Below are 22,186 nucleotides of genomic sequence, written 5' to 3' on the forward strand. Positions count from 1 at the left end.
CGCCTGACAGACAGATTGGGCCGACGGAGAGCTCGCTCACCTCTGAGGCGGGGAAGGTTGCCCTCGGCGGCCGCGTCGAAGAAGGCCATCTGCGGCGAGCCCTCGCTCGGGAGGCGCGGGTACCCGCCGTACGGGCGGTTGCGTCGAAGGGATCTCTCGAAGCCGAGCTTGACTCTAAAGTTCGGGGTGTCCATTGCCGCCGGCGACGGGCTCTGGCGCATCGCCGCCGCCGCGAACCACCGTGAGCACGGAGAGTCGAGAGCTGGGGGTTTTCTCTTTTTTTTTAGACGAGAGGTTGGGGGTTTTGGGAAGCAGAAGAAGCGCCGCCGAATATTGAAGCCGCTCCAAAGCAAAGCTGGCTAAATGGGCCGTGCCAGCAGGGCCAGCCCGTTAGCACGGCACGGCACGAGCTTAAAGTGCCGAGCCTGACACGCGGCACGCAAGGGGCCGTGCCTGGGCCTGGAGGCTGGCCACACGAGCAGCACGGCACGGCATGATTAGCTTTATTTATTTATACGAATTAACCTGTGGTTGAGTTGGTTAGGTAGACAGTGGTATCCCCAATCCATTAAGGTTCAAACCCTGGTGCTCGCATTATTCCTGGATTTATCTCAGGATTTCTTAATCTTATCTTATCTTTTTAAGAAGTTGATTCTAATTTTCTTAACATGCAAAATGTCTATCTCAATGTCCCATTATGCAATGCATTTCTCAACATGCATAGAGCTCATCTCAGCACGTATGACATGTCATCAGTTCAACCTAGAATAAAGTTGTTATTTATATTTCCTTATATCATGATAAATGTTTATTATTCATGTTAGAATTGTATTAACCGAAAACTTAGTACATGTATGAATACATAGACAAAACAAAGTGTCCCTAGTATGCCTCTACTTGATTAGCTCGTTAATCAAAGATGGTTATGTTTCCTGACCATAGACACGTGTTGTCATTTGATGAACGGGATCACATCATGACAAGACCCATCCGTTAGCTTAGCATAATGATCGTTTAGTTTTATTGCTATTGATTTCATCATGACTTATACATGTTCCTCTGACTATGAGATTATGCAACTCTCAAATAACGGAGGAACACCATGTGTGCTATCAAACGTCACAGCGTAACTGGGTGATTATAAAGATGCTCTACAGATGTCTCCGAAGGTGTTTGTTGGGTTGGCATAGATCGAGATTAGGATTTGTCACTCCGTGTATCGGAGAGGTATCTCTGCGCCCTCCCGGTAATGCACATCACTATAAGCCTTGCAAGCAATGTGATTAATGAGTTAGTCACGGGATGATGCATTACGGAATTAGTAAAGAGACTTGCCGGTAATGAGATTGAACTAGGTATGAGGATACCGACGATCGAATCTCGGGCAAGTAACATACCGATAACAAAGGTAACAATGTATGTTGTTATACGGTTTGACCGATAAAGATCTTCGTAGAATATGTAGGAGCCAATATGAGCATCCAGGTTCCGCTATTGGTTATTGACCGGAGATATGTCTCGGTCATGTCCACATACTTCTTGAACTCGTAGGGTCCGCACGCTTAGCATTCGATGATGATTTATATTATGAGTTATGTGATTTGATGACCAAAGTTTGTTCGGAGTCCCGGATGAGATCACGGACATGACAAGGAGTCTCGAAATGGTCGAGAGGTAAGATTCATATATTGGATGGCTATATTCGGACATCGGAAAGGTTCCGAGTGATTCAGGTATTTTTCGGAGTACCGGGGAGTTATGGGAATTCACCGGGAGAAGTAATGAGCCTTATTGGGCCATACAGGAAAAGAGGAGGCAGGCCAAGGGGAGGTGGCGCCCCCCTCCTCCCATGGGTCCGAATTGGACTAGGGGAAGTGGGCGGCGCCCCCCTTGCCTTTCCCTACTCTCTCTCTCTCTCTCTTTCCCTCTTTCCTTCTCTCCTACTCCGAAAAGGAAAGGGATTCCTACTCGGACTTGGAAGTCCTAGTAGGACTCCATACTCTTGGCGCGCCCCTAGGGGGCCGACCTCTCTCCCTCCCTTCTTTTATATATGTGGGCAGGGGCACACCAAAGTTTCTCTTAGCCGTGTGTGGTGCCCCCCTCCATAGTTACATACCTCGGTCATATCGTCGTAGTGCTTAGGCGAAGCCCTACACCGGTAACTTCATCATCACCGTCACCACGACGTCGTGCTGACGAAACTCTCCCTCGGCCTCAACTGGATCAAGAGTTCGAGGGACGTCACCGAGCTGAACGTGTGCTGATCGCGGAGGTGCCGTACGTTCGGTACTTGGATCGGTTGGATCACGAAGACGTTCGACTACATCAACCACGTTACTAAACGCTTCCGCTTTCGGTCTACGAGGGTACGTGAACACACTCTCCCCGCTCGTTTCTATGCTTCTCCTAGATAGATCTTGCGTGATCGTAGATAAACTTTTTAAAATACTACGTTCCCCAACAGGTGGCCGTGCTTCGGGCCTGGCTCTTCAACCATTTCCTAGATCCGTGAGTGCCCTCGCTAGCTACTTAACAGAACAAAGTTGGCATCCATCCCGACATAATATTAATCCCTCCCTGTCAAGATACGCATTAGATTTCAAAAGGTCAAACATTTGTATGTTTGCCCACATATATAGCAAAATACATCAACGTCTACAATACTAAATAAATAAATATGAAGTATAATTCATGATGAATCTAATGATACTGATTTGCTATTGGAGACACTAGCAAAAATGCCCGTGCGTTGCAACAGGAGAATGCAAGGTGCAAGAATCAAACTTAGTGACATAGATATTGTAGTGGTGGAATACTTACCATGTAAAATTTTTACCAATAAATCACTCTTCTTTCTTAATTACAATATACCGTGAATCATAGTTGTTCTCCTACGTAGCTCACAAATAATTGGTTAAAAAAATTAGCCATTATTTAGTTCGGGAAATCAGCCAAAAAATTAATAGTATTTCTAAAATTATGTATAAACAAAACTTGTGCCCTGGTTAACCAGTTTGCTACCACAAATTATTTTTCAATGTAAGATTATACAAACAACAATAGATGTCCCAGCCAATTCTCAACACACAGGAGAGTAGAGGCCAAGTATACATTGTTAAAGAATGAGAATATCACTTTTATGTATGGCTGGACGGATATTACCGGCAAAAATTCCTCACAAATAAACATATCTTCTTTGCTCAATGCAGCTTCACCAATCAAACCTGAAGAATTATGTAAAAAAAATCATTGACTTCACATGGAATGAAACTTCATACACACATGAAATGTTGCCTAAAACTGCTAGAACAAACATGTTCAACTGATTTGTTTTCGGCACTGGATCAACTCATAATCTTACTTATAGACTGATATGTATGATTCTTATAAACTGAAATGTGTTTTAGAGCAGATAAAAAAGAATGTACAGGGACTGCCAGTTGCATAAATATAATTGATGGCTATATATGAAACATCTACAATTTTAAGAACCAAACATGATCGAGGGAAGTGACATGCATCTGCTAGTATCTAATAATAAAATCCATATGAAAGATAACCTCTATTGATTCAAATATTGCAAGTTCCACCCCTTTGTTTTAATAGAACGGCCACTCAGTCCAGCACATGCCCTTTGTCGTAGATCAATAGAAAGAAAAAGATGGATACACATTTATGTCTACATAGTAAAAACTAAGATTACATATGTCTACATAATGAGATTCATTTGCATCATCATGATCTTACTTTGAAAAATGGTAGCAGCAAATAGAAAGAATCCAATGTGTTAGTTTTGGCACAATGGGAAATTCAGTTTATATACCTATACTCAACACCAGCTATCATGGTCACCCTCATTTGGTTTAGTACCGATCAAGCAGCACCAGGTTGAGTAAAACCAACAAACTTCAGTCACTATCTGCTGGATTTTTTAGGCATCATCGTAAGGAAAGCATCTGAACAGATCTCAGTATTCCAAAATTAAAATTAACAAACCTACAACATGCATGTTTGTGTATAACCTATCTGCAAGCAATATGTTTTTTGAGGATTACATCAAGACTTACACCGACATCAAGGCTACATCGTGTTCCTTCCGTAGCAGATCATATAGTTGGTCCCGGACACCATCCGGCCTCGACAGTTCTGCATGCACCCACCTGCCTATCTACAAGCAATTTTTGTATCATCTCTGGTACTCCATGCGCATAGTTGGCGTGATTATAACATTGTAGGCAGAAAAGGCATCCGCCTGTAATCTGAATCTTCACTGAACTTTTCAGGTTTGACCGTCCAGGAGATCGATCACACAAAATTTGACAACTCAAGCTTTTACCCTTACCGGTCTACCATCAACCATGGCAAATCCACCACATACTTGGCTCCATATTGAGAAAGTTCACCACCTTCATCTCACACGACTTGTCACACTGCATATCCACGAACCAATCCAGTTAATGTTTGACGACTGAAAAAAATTCAGAGTAAATCAGCGAATGCATGAATAAATCGATCAGTGCATTGCAACGGGAGAAAAAAAACATCACACACATGCCACCAAGCTCTAGGACCTTCGCCTCCGACATGGCAATCAAGCATACTCGGCGCCCATGCACTGGGCCGCATGATGATCTTGTACCCTTCGGCCCAACCGGCGACGTCGGCGGCGAGTCAAGGCAGCAACGATAGACAAGTGCTGGCAACCTGCAGAGGATGGATAAGAGAAAGACCGAAGAGGGGGGCTTGTATCTATCAAGCATAAATATTTACAATAAAATCAACCTGATCCGTACCAAGTTGAGCAGGATTTTCGTATAGCTTCCTCTTATATAGCATCTTCATCAGAAAATCCAGCACACAAATATATAAATATGTTTCAAAGATAGTGAGGATCGACAGAGAGTCTTAAAGAATTCTGACAATGTAAACCGTAATAGGCTTGAACCTCCACCAAACATGTAATTTTATCAAATTGACAAGGAAAGTTAGAGGAATTGTAGCCTAAAAAATGGTTCCATCTAAACCATGCTATGTATTCCCGTTTGAAATCTTTTATAGAATCAATAAAATATGACGACATTAGGGATCAAAGATCAAAGATCGACTAAGAAACTCAAGGATTAGGGAATCATACTTACCTTGTTAGGAATGACACTGATGGAATTAGTGAAGTGATGTGTCATGCTCAGGCCAAAGGATCCGTGCGTCCTTGATACACACATGTACGTACATGAAGGTTGCTGGGTTGAAACTTGAAAGGAGATTGATTCATCTGTCAGCCGAACATACACAAACACGATTTTGTTCTGTATCTTCAGCACAAGCACCCCTGTCTCTGTGTTCTCTTATTTCTCTGCACCGTCCTCATCACCTCGGCATTCCAATCTAGCACCTCGGTCCACGCCACCCCGGCGACGTCGCCCCGGCCTGCCCGCCTGCACTGCGCAGCTTCTCCGCAAGCTTCCGACTTTGTGTTTGCTGCGTCAGCCCCAACATGCCACGGCCACTATCTCACGATATGGGAAAAATCTGAAGGGGAGAGGCAATAAAAATCAATTGGGTTCTTACTTTTCCAATTAATTTTCATGTCGTTGATGTGGATGAAGACGCTGTGGTGGGAAGCTGGACGCTACACATGTCGGCGACCATCCCCAGCCCTAGCTCCTATCTTCTTCCTCATGCATGGGGACGGGCCACCCGAACAACTCCTCCATCTCGACTCCTCCATGTTCTACCTCCCGCACCTCCCAGTCGTGGGTTACTCCTATGTTTTCTCTTCTGCTCTCTTCCTCCGCAGCCAGAGGCGACGGCGCACCGCACTCACGGTCGCCATCCAAGCTGATTCTGCGCGCGCGCGGCCCAGCAGGCGGACGACTGCAAGGGGTCAACGCGGGCGAGCATCTTCTCCCGAGACGAACTTGAGGCGGCCATGGCCAATCTTGTGCAGCGTGGGGAAACGATGGACACGAACGAAAGCGGCCAGATGGAGGCAGCCTCCCTCCTCTCACACGAGCACGGTGGCCGCCTTGTCGTTCGTAGCCATCTCGACCGCCGGGCACGTGGGCAAAGTGAAGTTTGACTTTTTTCGAATGTACACAAATTGCGTACCATATTTTTTATAGAAGAAAGAAATGGTTCTACAAGAATCCTCACGATGATGTGAACATCAACGATAGGTACTCTCACACCATGCACCCTATCTAGCCTACTCTCTCACAAAAAGTTGCAATCCTACTCCATTAAAGGCTAACTTCCAATCTCTTAGTTCGCCAAGAATCGTGTTAGCAAGGCCAGCAGCACCATTTTGTTGTTCGGGTGTTACGTTGCTTCCATAGTGACCATGCCGTGCAAATGACAAAACTGTCAAATCCCCTTTTCTTGGTCGTTTGGAAGCTAGCTCGATGCCGGAGCCACCAGTCTAGAAAAGTGCCTGTCACCAATGTGTGCTCTGCATTGTCTTCATTCTGGAGGCAGGTGAGCCGAGGGCTAATCTTGGAGTCCGTGGCGAGCTTGGTCAAATTCAAATATAGAGAAGCTTGGACTTCATTTTTTTAATACGCCTCATATTTTTGGAACAGAGAGATCAAGTACTGTCATTGAAAGAAAAATAGGTTCAACACTTGGTATCATTTGAAACATTCAAGGCTAATACTCCCTCCTCTTTATTTACTGCATATTAGCTTTGACTTCAGTCAAACTTTATAAAGTTTGACCAGGTTTACAAAAAACAATACGAACATTTATGTTTCTTGATGAATCTAACGGTTTTGCTTTGGCATTGTATATGTTAATAATTTTTTCATAAACTTGGTCGAAATTTATAAAGTTTGATTTTAGCTTTCTATAATCATTACGACTTCAATTCACCTTGCACCATTTTATCGTACTTTGTTGTAGCGTAGTTTCTCAGCCTGGTGCCCAGGAGGAAGTACGCCAGTCTGTTTTTTTTATCAGACAACTAATTATTCTAGGCCATCTTTTGTTGGAGAATACTTATCTGCTTCCAAATTTCTGGGAGGGAGCATTTGGCGTTAGGGGTCATCAGTGGAGACTGAGGACCAGATCTGGATGATATCCCAGGACAGAGGGTTTACCATTCCCAGCAGTCCATGACTCATGCTGAAAATTGGAATGGGCCGCATAACGGACATCTTCGTCTACACTAGGGCAGTTTCAAAGTCCCCGAGATTCCACAAAGCACAGCGAGCTACCACCCGCAGAGAAGCTCGATGGATCGGTTCGCCCAACAACAGAAACTTCTATCGACGAACGGATGGATCGGTTCGCCCAACAACAGAAACTTCTATCGACGAACGGATCACAACAGACAGTACACAAACTAAGGAACAATGCCCATTGAGATGACAAACGTGGTGGTCCTCCTTCGCTGCAGACAGGAAACGAAAATTCCACTTCCACTCGACCGGGTCTACTACGGCATTCTGCAACAGCGCCATTGACACACGAACCAGAGTGATCGACTAGTCACCGAGTGCCATCTCACTACCACTACGGTACCCAAAAGAAGATAAGTACGTTTCCTGGCAGGCTAGCACTAGGATAGATATTTACACGAAACAGGGCAGGGCGATCGACGGTTTTCCTCTAATCAGATGGCTTGGAGCCTTTTCCAGCCAAGTGGTCCTTCTTAATTCCCTCAATTGCTTCCCTGCAAACATGAGCCAAGTCAAGTTAGTTCCCTCATCGGCGCCCGGGTTAGAGCAGTCCGCAAATGCGCATCAACAAACACGAAGCGGGATTCTCGGTTCCGTCTCTCCCACCACTCTAAATTGGTAGCGATCATGTACTACACGGAGAAAAAAAGAAACCAAATTGTACATATACTAGCGAACTTATCAAAACCCAACAAGGTCACATCACTGGAGAGATTCTTGGAAAGAGGAGCACGAGTCAGGATAGCTTACATGAACGCTTTCTCCATCTCAACATTTTCAGGGTCCACCTGCAGCCCAGCCATGAATGCATCACTAGCTCCTTTGTAGTCCTACCAATGGGAGGTCGGCAGATTATAGTGTGTGTATACAGGGAGATGCCATGCAACCAAGTGCAGGGTGAGTAATCTGTGACTTATCTGACCTCGAGCGACAGGAGAGCAGCGCCTTTCCTGTAGTAACCTTTGATCCATTCGGGCCGCAGTTTTATGCAAGTGTTAGCATCGCGCACAGCCTTATCTGCTTCAGTCATTTGCAGGTAGCAAAGGCTCCTGTTTGAGTACAGAGTTGCATCACTAGGGTCCAGCTCAATCGCCTACATCAAAACAGAGAATTGAAAATGGTGAGGGACGTGTCATTGTCATAAGCAAACAGGTCTTTATAGCGAAAGAACGGAACGGCATATGTCTGTTATAACTTGCACATGGCTACTTATGTATGCCTGACAAGAGCCTTTACCCAAGTTAACAAGACAACATTGGTTCCGTAAGTCCATGCCTGTGACTATCATCAATATCATTAGGGCTGTTCACAATTTATGATGGTTCTGAACTGAAACTGAGAACCAATATTTCGAGAGAGCTGCTGAAACTGATTTGAACCGTTCCCAGCAGCCATGTCTGTGTCATGGGCTCATGGCTGTTGAAGGTTTCCAAACAACATAACATGTGTCCAGACTTGGCTGGAGAGTGGAGATCTTATAATACTGTCGTGGATTCAACTATCATTGTACTTCACAGAGTTACTTGGCTTATATCTAGACATATTATACCTGGAGACTGTCAAATAAGTACACTCTTGATTCCATCAATGAACAGATATTTTGAAACAGAAACCCCAATGTTTGTATAATGAGAGAATAAGGTGTACTGTAGAAGTTTCATGCGTATGCTGATATGCATCTTGCAAAGACCTTGAGGAGCATAACGAATACTCATACATCATTCTTCAGATCACTACTAACCTCGGTGTAGAACTTTGACGCGCCATGGTAGTCCTTTCTCTTAATAGCTTTCTCGGCATATGATTTCAACTGAAGATTTGTATTTTTTTCATGCTTAACCTAAATCATAGAGACAAATTAATAAGACAAGCAAAATATACATACAAAATGTACAATGTTCACTGAAGATTAAAGAAGTTTCTTTTTGTGCCAAAAAAGACATTGTTTGATGATGAAACTTCATATAACAACGGAAGACTCATAACCAACTAGGTTGAACTGTTTGTTTAACCAAGCCGAACAGTTGTAGACAGATAATTAGAGGATAGAGTTTGGGACGGATTTTCCACTGGGCAACGAAATTCACGTCTTTGCATCAAAATTGAAGTCTACATATAACACTCACTCATGTCCATCTCTCATTCAAAATGATGAAAGATACTTTTTTGAGCCAGGAGCAAGCGCTCCTGAGCTCTGTTAGTAGTTACCTAAGTTAAAAATAGTGGGCTACGGCAAAAAGTGACAGCCCCAAAATAAGCTACATAGGAGCTAAAGCACCCCTAAATGGTACTCCCTCTGTCTCATAATATAAGAACGTTTTTGCAAGCTAACATAGCTTGCAAAAACGTCTTATATTGTGGGACGGAGGGAGTATTTACCAAGGGAGTATGTAGGAAGAGTTTGTGTCAAACTAGGAGTTCTTATCTTTTTTGACGAAACCTCGTCAGAGGGCGGGGAGCTCCCGCATTTGCATATAGAAGAAGAGAGTTGGTCCGGTTAATAAGGGAAACCGGACCCAAAAACCATACATGCATCGGTTAATTAAGGGAAACCGGCGAAGACCACACACCCATGTTAATAAGGGAGTTCTTATCTTAGTTATATCCAACCCAGCATCAACTGCACCCAAGTATTCCAGAGTTCATATCCAATTAGGAGTCCTAAGATGGAATGAGTGGTTTGGTTGAGATTTATTGCATCCAAGGGAGATTTCTATTGTACTCTATATTTATAATATAGGGATATTACTAACCTTGAGCACTACCAGTACAAATCAAATTTCTGAAGTAAATCAGACCAAATCCTCAATTGTCAAGGACTGGAGGGAATAAGAAACAATCTTGCTCAGTGACAGATAAGATCTGAGAGGATTAGTCGTTTGATCAAGGGGCGATACATGATTTACTTCATCAGATGACTCAGGGGTAGATTTGCATGTGAGAACCGAAATAGTAGGAAATAGGTGTTACATGCTAGATATGTCCCCGATCCCCTAGATAATGGCAGTGACTAAGAAAACTGCAAGCACTAGAAGACACAATCAGGTAAAAATGCAACAAAACTCACACAAATATGTGTGATATTAGGGTCTGCACCAACCTTTGACAGGTACTTGACACAATCAGTTAAGCCATAACGTTTTGCTATTACCAACGGAGTTTCGCTATTAGCAGAATTTACATCTGCGCCTGCCTGTAGATATGGATCATATAAAATCAAAAGTTATGGACTATGCAATGCATGTGATAGATTAATATCATAAGAAAACTATATGTATTAACATGAGGTCAAGGTGGACAGTTACCAGACCTCCACAAGCAGCTTGACACACTTCAGTGAAGTAGATTCAGGTACTCCTGAATCGGTACCATGAAGTGCTTCAGTCAGCGGAGTACTTCCCTCTTCTGAGACCTTGTTCGGCTACATTTTTCATTACAGAAAATCTTTAGTGTAAAATATCAACTTCAGTATAGGCAGATATTGAATAAAAGGACAGACCCAGTGCATAGAAGCTCCCACACAAGGTGGGGTCTGGGGAGGGATTATAGGAACCTAGTCTTACCCCTGCAAAGTGCAATGCAGAGAGGCTGGTTCGAACCCAGGACCTCTTGGCACAAGTGGGGAGGACTTCACCACTGCGCCAGGCAGATATTGAATGCTTAAAAATAATAGATGGAAATTAGAATAGAGACACACAACATGTTTCTGTTCTCATGATTCTCCTTTTATCTGGAAGTGGGATGACAGAAATATCATTGGCCATGCTAATGACAGTTTGCAATAAATATTTTATATACTCCCTCCGTTTCAAATTTACTCATCGTAGAAATAGATGTATCTAGAACTAAAATACATCTAGATACATCCAGACCCGCGACAAGTAATTCGGAACGGAGGGAGTAGATTGCTAAGCCTCAGCTGGAAAGACAGTTCTGTCAACCTAACCAGTGTTTATGACATAGTAATAGTACAAGACAGAATACACTATGCTAATCAAATAAGAAATACACATGTTAAAGCAGGAATCTATCCAGCTTCTGCATAGGAACAAGGGGATCACAAGCTGTACATTTGACATAAATATCTGCTATGAAAGAATTGAAGATCACACAGCTAGGAAAAGTAAGCAATGGTACAGAGTAGCATGAAGTATGACCTGCGGAAAAGCCATTTGAACCGCCATTTTAGCTAACTACTCTATATGTGATTTTGAACTAATATTAGTTAGAACTTAGAAATATAAGAGATGAAAATCTACAGCTATGATAAAAGGCTGTGATAAGATTAAGGCGTGGAACCGCAATCCAACATACTAAATGATGATGAATCTGCATCCTAACAAGGTAGCATATAAAGCACAGATACAAAAACATGAAATATCCTCATTACATCTGCATGGTGCTCCAACAGAACTTTCATGACACCAATCATCCCATAGCCAGCAGCGAAATGTAGTGGTGTCAGACCAATATAAGCTACATCAATACTAGCTCCTCTAGATAGCAACAATCGTGCTGCTTCATCACGCCCTAGACATGGTGCAGAAAAAAAAACAAGTTAATGTTACAATGAAAAATAAGCATTTCTTGCACAACAAAAGAAATGTATTCTTAAACATCATCAAGAACCACCACCTGCATGCCTTGGCTAGAGGCCAGGCATCAGTTAGCAACGTCATGATTATTTTGGTGAAACTATTTAAGAGACACGACATGGATAGGATAGGGGTGTCATAAACAGGGGTGCATGGAAGTTAGCTATCCAAGTGCCAGAACCATAACTAGGTTTCAAGATCTTATAGGTTTCAACTCTAGTCTACCCAAACTTGATTGGGATTGAAAGGCATTGTCGTTGCTTTTTCATTTATAAGGGACATGCCAATGCTATAGAACTGAAAAGAACAAGCACAAAATAAGAGCAAAGTATTAATCCACAGGGAGAACAAATAAGACCATACATATGTTATCGTTTTGTTATAATAATGAGACACAAACACAAAATAAGACCAGACGTGTTAGCTTTGTTTACTGGGGACCGGGCGTATTAATTCGTAGGGAGAACAAACTGAACTGAAACTGTAAATGACACCATCTGCTAAAGTCACATGACCAAGTTCATCTAATATGCCATGAAAATAGAATAAAAGAAGTAGGAATACTAGTTTGCTAATTATCAGAACCAGACTGAACATCGCCTCAGTGAGGGTTTGAAATGTAATTTGTAAGCTTACAGGGTTGGATAGCACCAAAAATCAGCATGAACTGTGCAAAATAGCCAAATCGATTTCTTATAAAATACACTTCTGGTAGAAGTGCAAGAATTCAGCATCTAAGATAGAACAAAAACTAGAAGCCACACAAATGATCAAATTGCATTAGTGAGGAGTTGAAGACTGTTCAGGAGAACAACGAGCCACTCCTTCAAATCTTGTTTGCACAGCAACCAACTAACTGGTAAACAAGTCTAAATACAGAAAGCTTAGTGTTCGCGCAGAAGTGACCATGTTTTGCAGCATGGTGAAGAGGATAATGCCCTGAATTGGCTGGCTTATTCGGATCGGCCCCCTTGTCCAGAAGGTAACTCATAACATGCATTCTTCCATCCGCTGCAGCAGCAGCCAAAGCAGTTACACCTGCCAATATAAAATCACAAACAAGTAACTAGTGCTTCTTAGAGTATCTGAAACTGATGCGCTGAATTTTACTGAAATATACACACAAACTGAAAGATGGCGCACACTAGCAACATTGCGAAATCGAGCATAACCGTAACAAGAACACGGAATCAACCAGCACGGAGAAAGCGCATGCATACCGGCTTGGCTGCCAGCATTGACATCGAAGCCCAGCTCCTCCACCATGCACCTGACGGCGTCCAGTTTCCCCAAGCGTGCCGCGGTCTGGAAAGGGCCCGCGCCGACGAGACACACATCGGCAAGCCAGGCCATCCCCTTGGCGTCCCTGCCGCTCGCCAGCTCTTCAATACAACACGGAGAAATCTGATGTGAGAGACATGGACGGCGGCGCTACATTGCAGAGCGAAAGGAGCAGACGCACGCGCGGACCGCCCCGTCCATTCCCCCCAAACCAAAACCCTAGCAGACGCGAGGCGGCATTGGAGGGAGGGAGGGGGCGGCGCGCGGGCAGACGGTTGACGGATTGGATCGAGGGGGAGGTCGCTCACCCCTGAGGCGGGGAAGGTCGCCCTGGAAGGCCGCGTCGAAGAAGGCCATCTGCGGCGAGCCCTCGCTCGGGAGGCGTGGGTACCCGCCGTACGGACGGTCGCGTCGAATGGCTCTCTCGAAGCCGAGCGCAACTCTAAAGTCTGCGCACTCCATTGCCGCCGGCGACGGGCTGTGCCGCCTCGAACCGCCGTCGCTTTGCCGCCGCCTCGGAGAGTCGAGGGTTGTGGGGGTTTGGGAAGCAGAAGAAGCGGCGACGAATATTGAAGTCGCTCCAAAGGACCAAAATGCAGAGGACCACCTCGTGCGCATTCTCCTAGAACAACAAACGGCCCATTCACTTTACAAAAATTTCAAATCAAAAGGAATAGGAAAAGTAAAGATTAGGATGCAATATATTTTATCCCCCTCCCCTCCATGGCAACTACGGAAAACCTTTCTCCCCTCGATCTCCGTCAGGGAGCCCGTGGATTCGCCTCCCGTCCGCCTGCCGCTCCGGCGGCTAGTGTCGGGAGGGGATTTCTGGTGTCTCGGCTTCGGTTAGTAGATAGGTAGGGTTTTTAGCGTAGTGGTGTCGTTTGGACGAATGCGGCGCTTGTTTTTCGAGTCAGTCTTCTGGCTTCCGACCCTCCTCAAGTTTGTCCATTGGAACGGATTAGACGGAGTTTTAGCGTAAATTCCTACCGGCTTCTCAGGGCAGAGAGATTAGGGTTTTTCGTCGTGCGTACGCAACGGCACTATTTGATGTCAGGTTCTTTAGATCAATTAAGGATTCAAAGGCGATGACCGCGGCTCCAAAGCGCTGGTCCTTAGGGGCACGTGCATGAAGATTCCTCGACAATCATCGACAAGGTTAGTCCAGCTCCGGCATGGGAGCCGCGACAACGGCACATCGGCGGCTCGTTTTGACGGCGGAAATGATCGTTCCGTGGTCTATGAATCTCGATGTGATTTTTATTATGTTTTTAGGTGCTTTTGTACTTCCGATGAATTTTTAGAATAAATCTGATCCTTTTCATAAGAAAAATTAGGATGCCTGCCTCCTCCCATCCTTAGAAATTTTTCAAGTACGTTGATTTAAATATCTCCATGAGTTTCTAGATATAGACCTTTTAGATATTTCAATATGAACTACATCGCACGATGTATAAGACATATTTTAAAGTGTATATTCACTCATTTTTCTTGTATGTACTTGTATTGGAATCTCTAAGAGGGCTCAGACCGATCTCAAATGCCCGGACCGACTGGCGCGTTCGCCACATCGTATCCGGCCCAAATTGGCCCACCCGACCTCACATATATTCATCCCCAACTGCTTCCTGGACCAAACCCTAGTCATTACACTCCATTCAACCCCACCAACCAAACGCCCGGCTGTCCGGCACCCCTCATATCTAGCCCAAATATTGGGCGGCCCGGGCACGTCCTCCATGTCAGCCTGGCCCACCACCGACCCCACGTTGTCCCCATAAAAAATCCCAATCCGTCCCCTCTCCGAACCATAGCTCACTCCACTGTCCTCTCTTGCTCCGTCCCCTCCTCTCCCCTCCCCAATTCTGATCGAATCCTACGAGATGTCGAGCTTCGGCAGCCACTTGGGCTCCGACCTCTACGAGGAGCTGGCCACGGATAGTGAGTGAGTTTTTTTTTTGTAGCGCCATTTGATATTCTGATTGATGCCGGCTCGTGAGTATAGAGAGGCAATGCTTCTAACTTGATCAGTGAAAACGAACTGTTGTACACAGGATCACAAACTGATAGCGTCATAGTGTGATGCATCGTACAAACGAAATTCTGATTTCTGAGAGCTCTAGCACATCATGAGCCATAAGATCATACATACCGCACATTTGACGATAAATAGGATGACAGATAGCTGCTAATATCGGTGATAGCTAGGCTAACAGATAGCTGCCAGTTTTGGTGATAAAACTGGACCAAGTTGCAATGGAAGTGGTCATTGCAAACGGTGCAATTGAAAAAGCAATCTCACAGTCTCACAGCTACAGTGTACATTTCCTCAATATTGTGTGAAATTCAGTCAAATCCATAGTGATGCAAGCGGTGGCTGGCTGTGGCTTAGTACAATCCCCTACGTACGTTGTTGGAGCAGCTCAACGGGTGTTGCGGCCACGCCCTTTGCGTGCCTGTTTTTCTCTAGCTGGATGGCTTGAAGCATTTTCTCTTTTTTTGGCCATGTCATCCTTTTTCATCGCCTCAACTGCCTCCCTGCAACCAGGAAAAAAACAAAACTGGTTTGTCAGCCCTTCAATTTAGGCATCAATTATATTTTACCCTCACAAACACAAGCATTTCAATTCAAGAAACAAAGGAGGAGTTGGAGTTTCCTTCTTATTAGAAAAGGCTGAAACATAATTTAGGAGCTTACTGGAATACTTTCTCCATCTCGGTGTTTCCAGGGTCCAGTTTCAGTCCGGCCTCGAATGCGTCACATGCTTCTTTGTACTCCTAAAGATGGACAGCTAGGCAAATTATACGAGTGGAGGCGATGGCATACACACACAAGTGCAGATCAGGAAACTAGAATTCTCACCTTGAACGACATGAGAGCAGCTCCTTTCCTGTAGTAACCTTTTAACCATTCGGGCCGCAGTTTTATGCAGGTGTTAGCATCACGCAATGCCTTACCTGCTTCAGTCATTTGCAGGTAGCAAAGGCTCCTGTTTGCGTACAGCGTCGCATCACTAGGGTCCAGCTCAATTGCCTGCATATCAGCAATAAAATACAGGTTAACAGGACAATAGTGATTCCAAGTATATCAGCAATAACATACAGGTTAACAAGACAATACTGATTCCAAGTATATCAGCAATGACAAGCAGGTTTATGTAGTGATGCTTCAAGTTGGTATCAGTATGAACCTGAGAACCGAGGTTTCTCAAACCTCTGGACCTATGACTGCTGAAGCCTTATTTTTTCAAATAAGAGAGGGCTGCTGAAGCGTTATTTGTTTGTGCTGTTGCCAGAGCTAATGCCTTAATGGCTATCAAAGGTTTACAGACAACAAGAATATACAATACTCCCTCCATAAACTAATATAAGAGCTTTTAGATCACTAAAATAGTGATCTAAACGCTCTTATACTAATTTACAGAGGGAGTACATCTCAAATTCGTCCGGAGTAGCAGATAGATATTTGGCTTAGAGTTGGACAGATTATCAACTGAAATAATTCAAATGGTGGAAGTCCTGTCAACAATACCAAAACATATAATAAAATACTCCCTCTGTACAACATAAGCAGAATCTCTCCTTGTATGTTTACAGGAAAGGTGAAAAAAGTTTTGCGCACATGCATATTGTAAGGAACATAAATCCAAACAAACAAATGCTACTGTTTTTACTCTCCACCTTATTTTTATTAGCAACAGCAGATATAAGATAGAACACAAAAGAGATAGATTAAACAACCATATATACATCACATCAGGTCAACAAGTAATGCTACAAAGATTGAGTATTCCTCACGTGCACAATTTATCCACATCAATACTAACCTCGCTGTAGAATGCGGACGCGCCACGGTAATTCTTTCTCTTAACAGCTATGTCACCGCAAAGTTTCAGCTCAGCCTTTGTGTTTTTATCATCTTGCTCATCCTAAATCATGGACATTATTAGTTAAGCCAAGCAAAATAAAGATGCAAAATGTACAAGGTTGATGAATATTGAAAAGGTAAACTGAGAAAGCAGACTAACAGTACGCAGATCGATTCTCTGAACTTAACTGAGTCATACAGAGTTGAAACACAAGAATATCAACTAGCCCGTTTTCAAAAACAGGGAGAACAAAGCGCAACATATGAAAAATACACGCTGCAAACTGGGTTTTTTTAGACACTAGTGCCTCGCAGAATTAGCCTAAATGTGCTGCAAAACTCGCATTTGGTTTGAGACATCCATCAAAGGTCAGTCCGTTAAGCAAACATTGTTTGAGTGGAAGGGGATGGAACCAACTTCCAGCCGTGAATGGCGAAGAACTGGGAGACGGAACCCAAAATTGAACTGGGAGATGAAGTAAACTCACCATCCTTGCCTTGCCGCCTATGGAGCCTGCCGTGGATCGCCTCCTTCTGCCTGCTTCTGATCGTCGCACACTGCTGCTGGGTTTCTGGGTTTCGGCCTGCTATCACCGATGAGACAGATAGCTGGGTTTAAAAAATTAATCATCTGCCCAAGGCCTAGGTGGAGACAGACTATACTAGCACACACCTGAACCTGCCGAGAGTGGTGGGGTCGAGGGTCGAGGGTCGAGGGTCGGGGATTGCAGGCCTTGGGCAGCTGGGCCTGTGCGTGAAATCAATAGCCCATCTAGGTCCGAACTTGGCCCAAATCTCTTCTCTCTAATTAAAGAGTACTTTGTCTCAAAAAATAATAAGTAAAGAGTACTTTTACAAAGGCCACTCTCATCTGATATTCTGATTGATGCCCGCTCGTGAGTTTAGAGAGGCAATGCTTCTAACTTGATCAGTGAAAACGAACTGTTGTACACAAGAGCACAAACTGATAGTGTCATAGTGTGATGCATCGTACGGACGAAATTCAAGAATCACATGGGAGAAATAGCATGATGTTCAACAGTTATCTATAATTGCATGTTTCTTCTATAGTTTTTTTATACCCAACAGTTATATTTGCTCTGCTTCCATGTTTGCAGAGGTGGGTTGGTGCTGCTCCCGGTCTGCATTTTCATTGTAAATACTGTAGTTTAGCAAGATAAGTCATGCTATTCATGTTTCTTGTTTTGAAACTACCAACGACACGTTCATGGCCCAAATGTTTCCTCTAACTTTATAATGGCTCAATCATTCAGTACTCATCATCCTTTCATCGTAACACAAAACAGAAAAATACAGTTCAGACGGCCAAAATAAAATGAGAACTGTTAATAACCAAAGTACTAACTAACAAACACTTCCAAAAGTTCAAAGCAACCACGGTTGATAGTACAGTTCACTGTTAAATCAACCACTTGTTGCGTCAAAGTGTGAGCACTGTGGGTAAAGCTTTTTTGCTTGATGGTCAGCCCTTATCGTCTTGTTGGAGTGGATTATGGCAAACGACTCAATCCCCGCGGTGATTCTCTTCTTCAGTGAAATCTTCTGCCTTTTAGTCCAGGCGAACCTGGTGGGCTTCTTGTCCTGGCAGTTGCCGCACTCCAACTCCAACCTACTATAGAGGAACACATCCTCTAGATTGACCGCCGCCACCATGACACGTCTGACATAATTAACAGCATAATCTTCAGATTCAAAGCCAAAGATGACGAGTGTGACCAAACTGTGGTGTTGGAAATCAGCTGCAGCCGCGCTCCACTCTACACCCTTGTTCTCACTATACGATTCCTTTTTTCTCTTCTCCTCATCCATTTCCATTGAACACAAATCATCCCAGACCTGCATCTCAGCAATAGGACAAAGATAAAAATAAACTGTCTTTAGCCATATATAATACGTGGTAAGAAAACCATGAAAAACTAATATCAAGCACATGTGGCTAAAAGAGAACTTTAGGAAAGCACATACTGTCATGTATAGCTCCTTCAGTAAGGGTGCAGCTTCAAGAATAAACATTGTCCAGGTGAGATCATACCCTTCAGGAAGTTTAACAAGGTTCACAAACCTTAGTTGGCGGAACACAGATGCCAGATCTTGCGTTGGACATTCTGGCTGCACCCAAATCTGCAAATAATATACACATGATAAGATGACCAGAGCAGAGAAGAAGTGAAGCCACAGCTAGGAAAGCAACAATCTTGGCTTACCATTTCGGACCTAAACCCCAACTTCAGAACTCGTGGAGAGGCACTGCCAAGAAACCTACTTAACTTGACCATCTTGTTGTAACTAAGGGCAACATTTGTGAGGCTTACAGACTCGAGCAACGGAACATGACCAAGAACCAGTGGATCTTGGAAATCTATCCAACCGTCAAAGACTATGCTTGTGAGCTGAGGGAGCCAGTTCAGCTTAACTTGCTCGAGACGACAATATACGATACAAAGCTCACTGAGATTAGCGTGTTCAACCTGCAGGGTGCTATGATCACCAGAGTCACAATTGTACAAGTGCATACGCTTCAGCCGCTTGCAAGTGGTGAGGATGCTGGATATGTCTGACTCACCAAATCTCAAATTCCCTATGTTGAGACTAGTGGGACCACCAAATGCAACTGGAGAAGCATCAAAGAACAACATGAATCGTCTCGCCCAGATGACCAGTTCTTCATCATCATCAATTTCATCATCGTCATCCTTCCTTGTCCTAACACAAAATTTGGCATTCTTGACTAGGTGCGTCGCCATGGCATGACCAACGGCGTGCCCGATGGATATGGGGATATCATCTACCAAGTGGAACGTCATGGACAGAAGGCCGATGGTGTGTTCACCTGGATTTCTGCGCGCCAGCACGCTCTTTGTTGCCTGAACCACGGCTGCATTGATCCGAACCAATTCATCGTCAGAGATGTTGGCACTGCTGCGTGACGCGTCCTTGGGCAGGAAGTCTAGAGAACTTATTATAAGCCGAGAGAGCTTGGCGCAGAGCTGACCCCACCGTCTTGAGAGGACGCTGGTTCTTGCAGCATCGCGTACACTGAGTCGGTCAAAAATGTTGACCAGAATGTCATCCGGCAATGCGCTGAGCCTGTCATCTTTATTGCCTTTCTGCAATTGGCATGGACATCAATAAGAGTTGATTTCAGACTTAGTAAAGCAATTTCTACACAGTTGCAAAGATGCAATTTCAATGATAAAAGACACAGACTTGCATATGTTTTTGCCATACCAAAACTGCAATTATCAAATATACAATTTTGATTCAGTCGCAAAGATGCAATTTTTACAGTCATAAAAATGCAATTTTGATGTGAAGTGCAAACTCTCTGAAAAGAAAGGATCCGGCAAGGAAAAGAGGACAATGAACTCACTCACCCCCATGGCTCCCGCGTAGATCCGCCGATGCCCGAGAAGAATTGGTCACGGGTTGCCGGGACAAGAATTGGTCTCTTCCGAAGATTGGCGAGTACCGCTGTGTCCGCTGTGTCCGCCCGGTCTAGGTAAATTGTTTGGGGCACCTAGGTGCCTGGGCACCTAGGTGCCTGGGCACCTAGAGTATCAACCATTCGATCAACTCATCATCCGATCGAGGTATATCGGGTTTACAGCTGCCCAACCCGTTAAAACATTAAATACACCGGCATGCACACGAATTAGGACCTTCCATAATAGTATGAAAAACATTTATTAGCCAGTCACGATTCCACCTTCCAAAAATATTGCATGCGGATCATTTAGGACCTGTCATAATGTCTCGCATTATTCTGTTGATATTTAATTCGACTGTTTCCAAAAATAAAGGTTGTGCTCTAATTTGATTGCTTACCCAAAAAAAAGGCTCATGCACTGCCATAATTTGGCCGACGAATTAAAGCTGGACGAAATCAAAGCATCCAGCACGCATTTTACATACCTATACGTGGTCCACTCTCCCCGATTCTTTTTCTACTCCCCGCCGATTTCACCTCTCCTTAGTTCGTCCTCTCCGCAAGCATCAGATCATCATTGGTCCATCGTTCATCTTCACACGAGCATACCAGGTGATCATCTCTCCCTTCGTATAGCTTGGCCATGGTAACCAGTGTCACCTCCATGGTCGCCGATTGCGGTCGTTTTTCTCCATCGCAATTTACGTTTTTCTTTTCCAATTGTAGGTATATCCATGCCCAGGTTACAAAGGTGTGCTACTGCTAGAAGAAAGAAAATTGTTGGTGTTGGTCGTGGCAAGATGGCTGCCGCTACAGCTCATGATGATGACTTTATGGAGCCACCGGTTAGGTCAACATCACTTCCCGTTAAATACGTAGCGCCGGTTTCTAGATGCACACCTATTTCTATTTCGTCCATCGTGAAAGATTTTAACGATGAGAAGAAACGCTTAGTCATTGAAATGAAGTTTGACGGAATTTTGAAACTACCGGAAATCACAAACTCTCGGGAATTTAGTCACAACCTTCTATCTAGGGTATCCACTGAAGAAATAGCAATTAGAATGGGTGATGGAACTCTTCTGCACTTCACTGATGGTGATGTTCACAAAGTTCTGGGTATCCCATTCTCGGGAAAGGAGTTGCGAATTCATTCCACGGAAGAAGTCAGTCACATAAAAAATGTAATATGCATCCGACTGAATGTCCCGGAGTTTAAAAAGATCACGAGAAGTGTACTCACTGATATTCTAAGAAAGAAACATGAAGCACCAATGTCGGATGAGGAAATTGCTGCCTTCAAGACTGCCTTCATTCTCCTTTTGATGACAAAATTTCTCGCGCCACAAACTTTGTTGGACAATATATGTCATAAATATTTTATGGCGCTCAAGAATTTAGATGACATCCCTAACTGGAACTGGGCGAGGTATGTCGTCAATGACATTATAGCAGCAGCACGGGCATTGGCCAACAAGCTCAGTGATGATACAAAAGCCACGTATATAAACGGATGTGTCATATTTCTGCAGGTATTTACATTACCTAACAAAATTAAGTTTGCATAAACAGCTTGCATATAGTTTGAATTAATAATTACATTCTACATTCAGATATTCTACTTGGACAACTTGGAATTGGGTCCGCTGAGTCTCAAGCATGATTGCTTCCCACGAATTATGGCGTATGATAAACACGCAATAAAAGTAAGAATGAGTATGGACCTCAAAGAGAAGAATCAGTACAAGCCAACCCAGTTTGGGATGATGAAGGTAGAAAACAGTCTGATTGTTACATTATAGTTTGTCTATCATATTGA

At 43.9% G+C, this 22,186-nt stretch overlaps 4 protein-coding genes across 5 annotated transcripts in view; all 4 read right to left on the minus strand.

Annotated features, from left to right (window-relative positions):
• Positions 1-288, minus strand: part of LOC119287075 (ankyrin repeat and protein kinase domain-containing protein 1-like) — a 10,489-nt gene extending 10,201 nt beyond the window's left edge. For both annotated transcript variants that reach the window (XR_005140748.1, XM_037566578.1), the window contains exon 1: positions 41-288. Coding sequence is in view for 1 of the 2 variants with exons in the window: in XM_037566578.1 (XP_037422475.1) it covers positions 41-221 (181 nt within the window). In the remaining variant the exon portion in view is untranslated. The remainder of the gene's footprint in view (positions 1-40) is intronic.
• Positions 289-7,335: 7,047 nt separating this feature from the next.
• LOC119287076 (ankyrin-1-like) lies at positions 7,336-13,606 on the minus strand. The gene is made up of 10 exons (XM_037566579.1): positions 13,360-13,606; positions 12,991-13,152; positions 12,677-12,808; positions 11,566-11,705; positions 10,486-10,596; positions 10,276-10,368; positions 8,917-9,015; positions 8,098-8,268; positions 7,926-8,005; positions 7,336-7,669 (listed from the first exon to the last, which is right to left on the minus strand). The coding sequence occupies exons 1-10, from the start codon at positions 13,511-13,513 to the stop codon at positions 7,606-7,608; spliced, it is 1,206 nt and encodes a 401-aa protein (XP_037422476.1). The 5' UTR covers positions 13,514-13,606; the 3' UTR covers positions 7,336-7,605.
• A 1,615-nt stretch (positions 13,607-15,221) lies between these two features.
• On the minus strand, positions 15,222-17,477 carry LOC119287078 (protein STIP1 homolog). The gene is made up of 5 exons (XM_037566582.1): positions 17,408-17,477; positions 16,879-16,980; positions 15,915-16,085; positions 15,750-15,829; positions 15,222-15,589 (listed from the first exon to the last, which is right to left on the minus strand). Exons 1-5 carry the CDS (start codon positions 17,408-17,410, stop codon positions 15,475-15,477), a joined length of 471 nt encoding a protein of 156 aa, XP_037422479.1. The 5' UTR covers positions 17,411-17,477; the 3' UTR covers positions 15,222-15,474.
• An 867-nt stretch (positions 17,478-18,344) lies between these two features.
• LOC119283726 lies at positions 18,345-21,033 on the minus strand. The gene is made up of 4 exons (XM_037563149.1): positions 20,977-21,033; positions 19,145-20,047; positions 18,906-19,061; positions 18,345-18,776 (listed from the first exon to the last, which is right to left on the minus strand). Exons 1-4 carry the CDS (start codon positions 21,031-21,033, stop codon positions 18,345-18,347), a joined length of 1,548 nt encoding a protein of 515 aa, XP_037419046.1.
• Positions 21,034-22,186: the final 1,153 nt, after the last annotated feature.

The sequence above is a fragment of the Triticum dicoccoides genome, chromosome 4A (genome assembly GCF_002162155.2).
Source record: "Triticum dicoccoides isolate Atlit2015 ecotype Zavitan chromosome 4A, WEW_v2.0, whole genome shotgun sequence".
NCBI lineage: Eukaryota > Viridiplantae > Streptophyta > Magnoliopsida > Poales > Poaceae > Triticum > Triticum dicoccoides.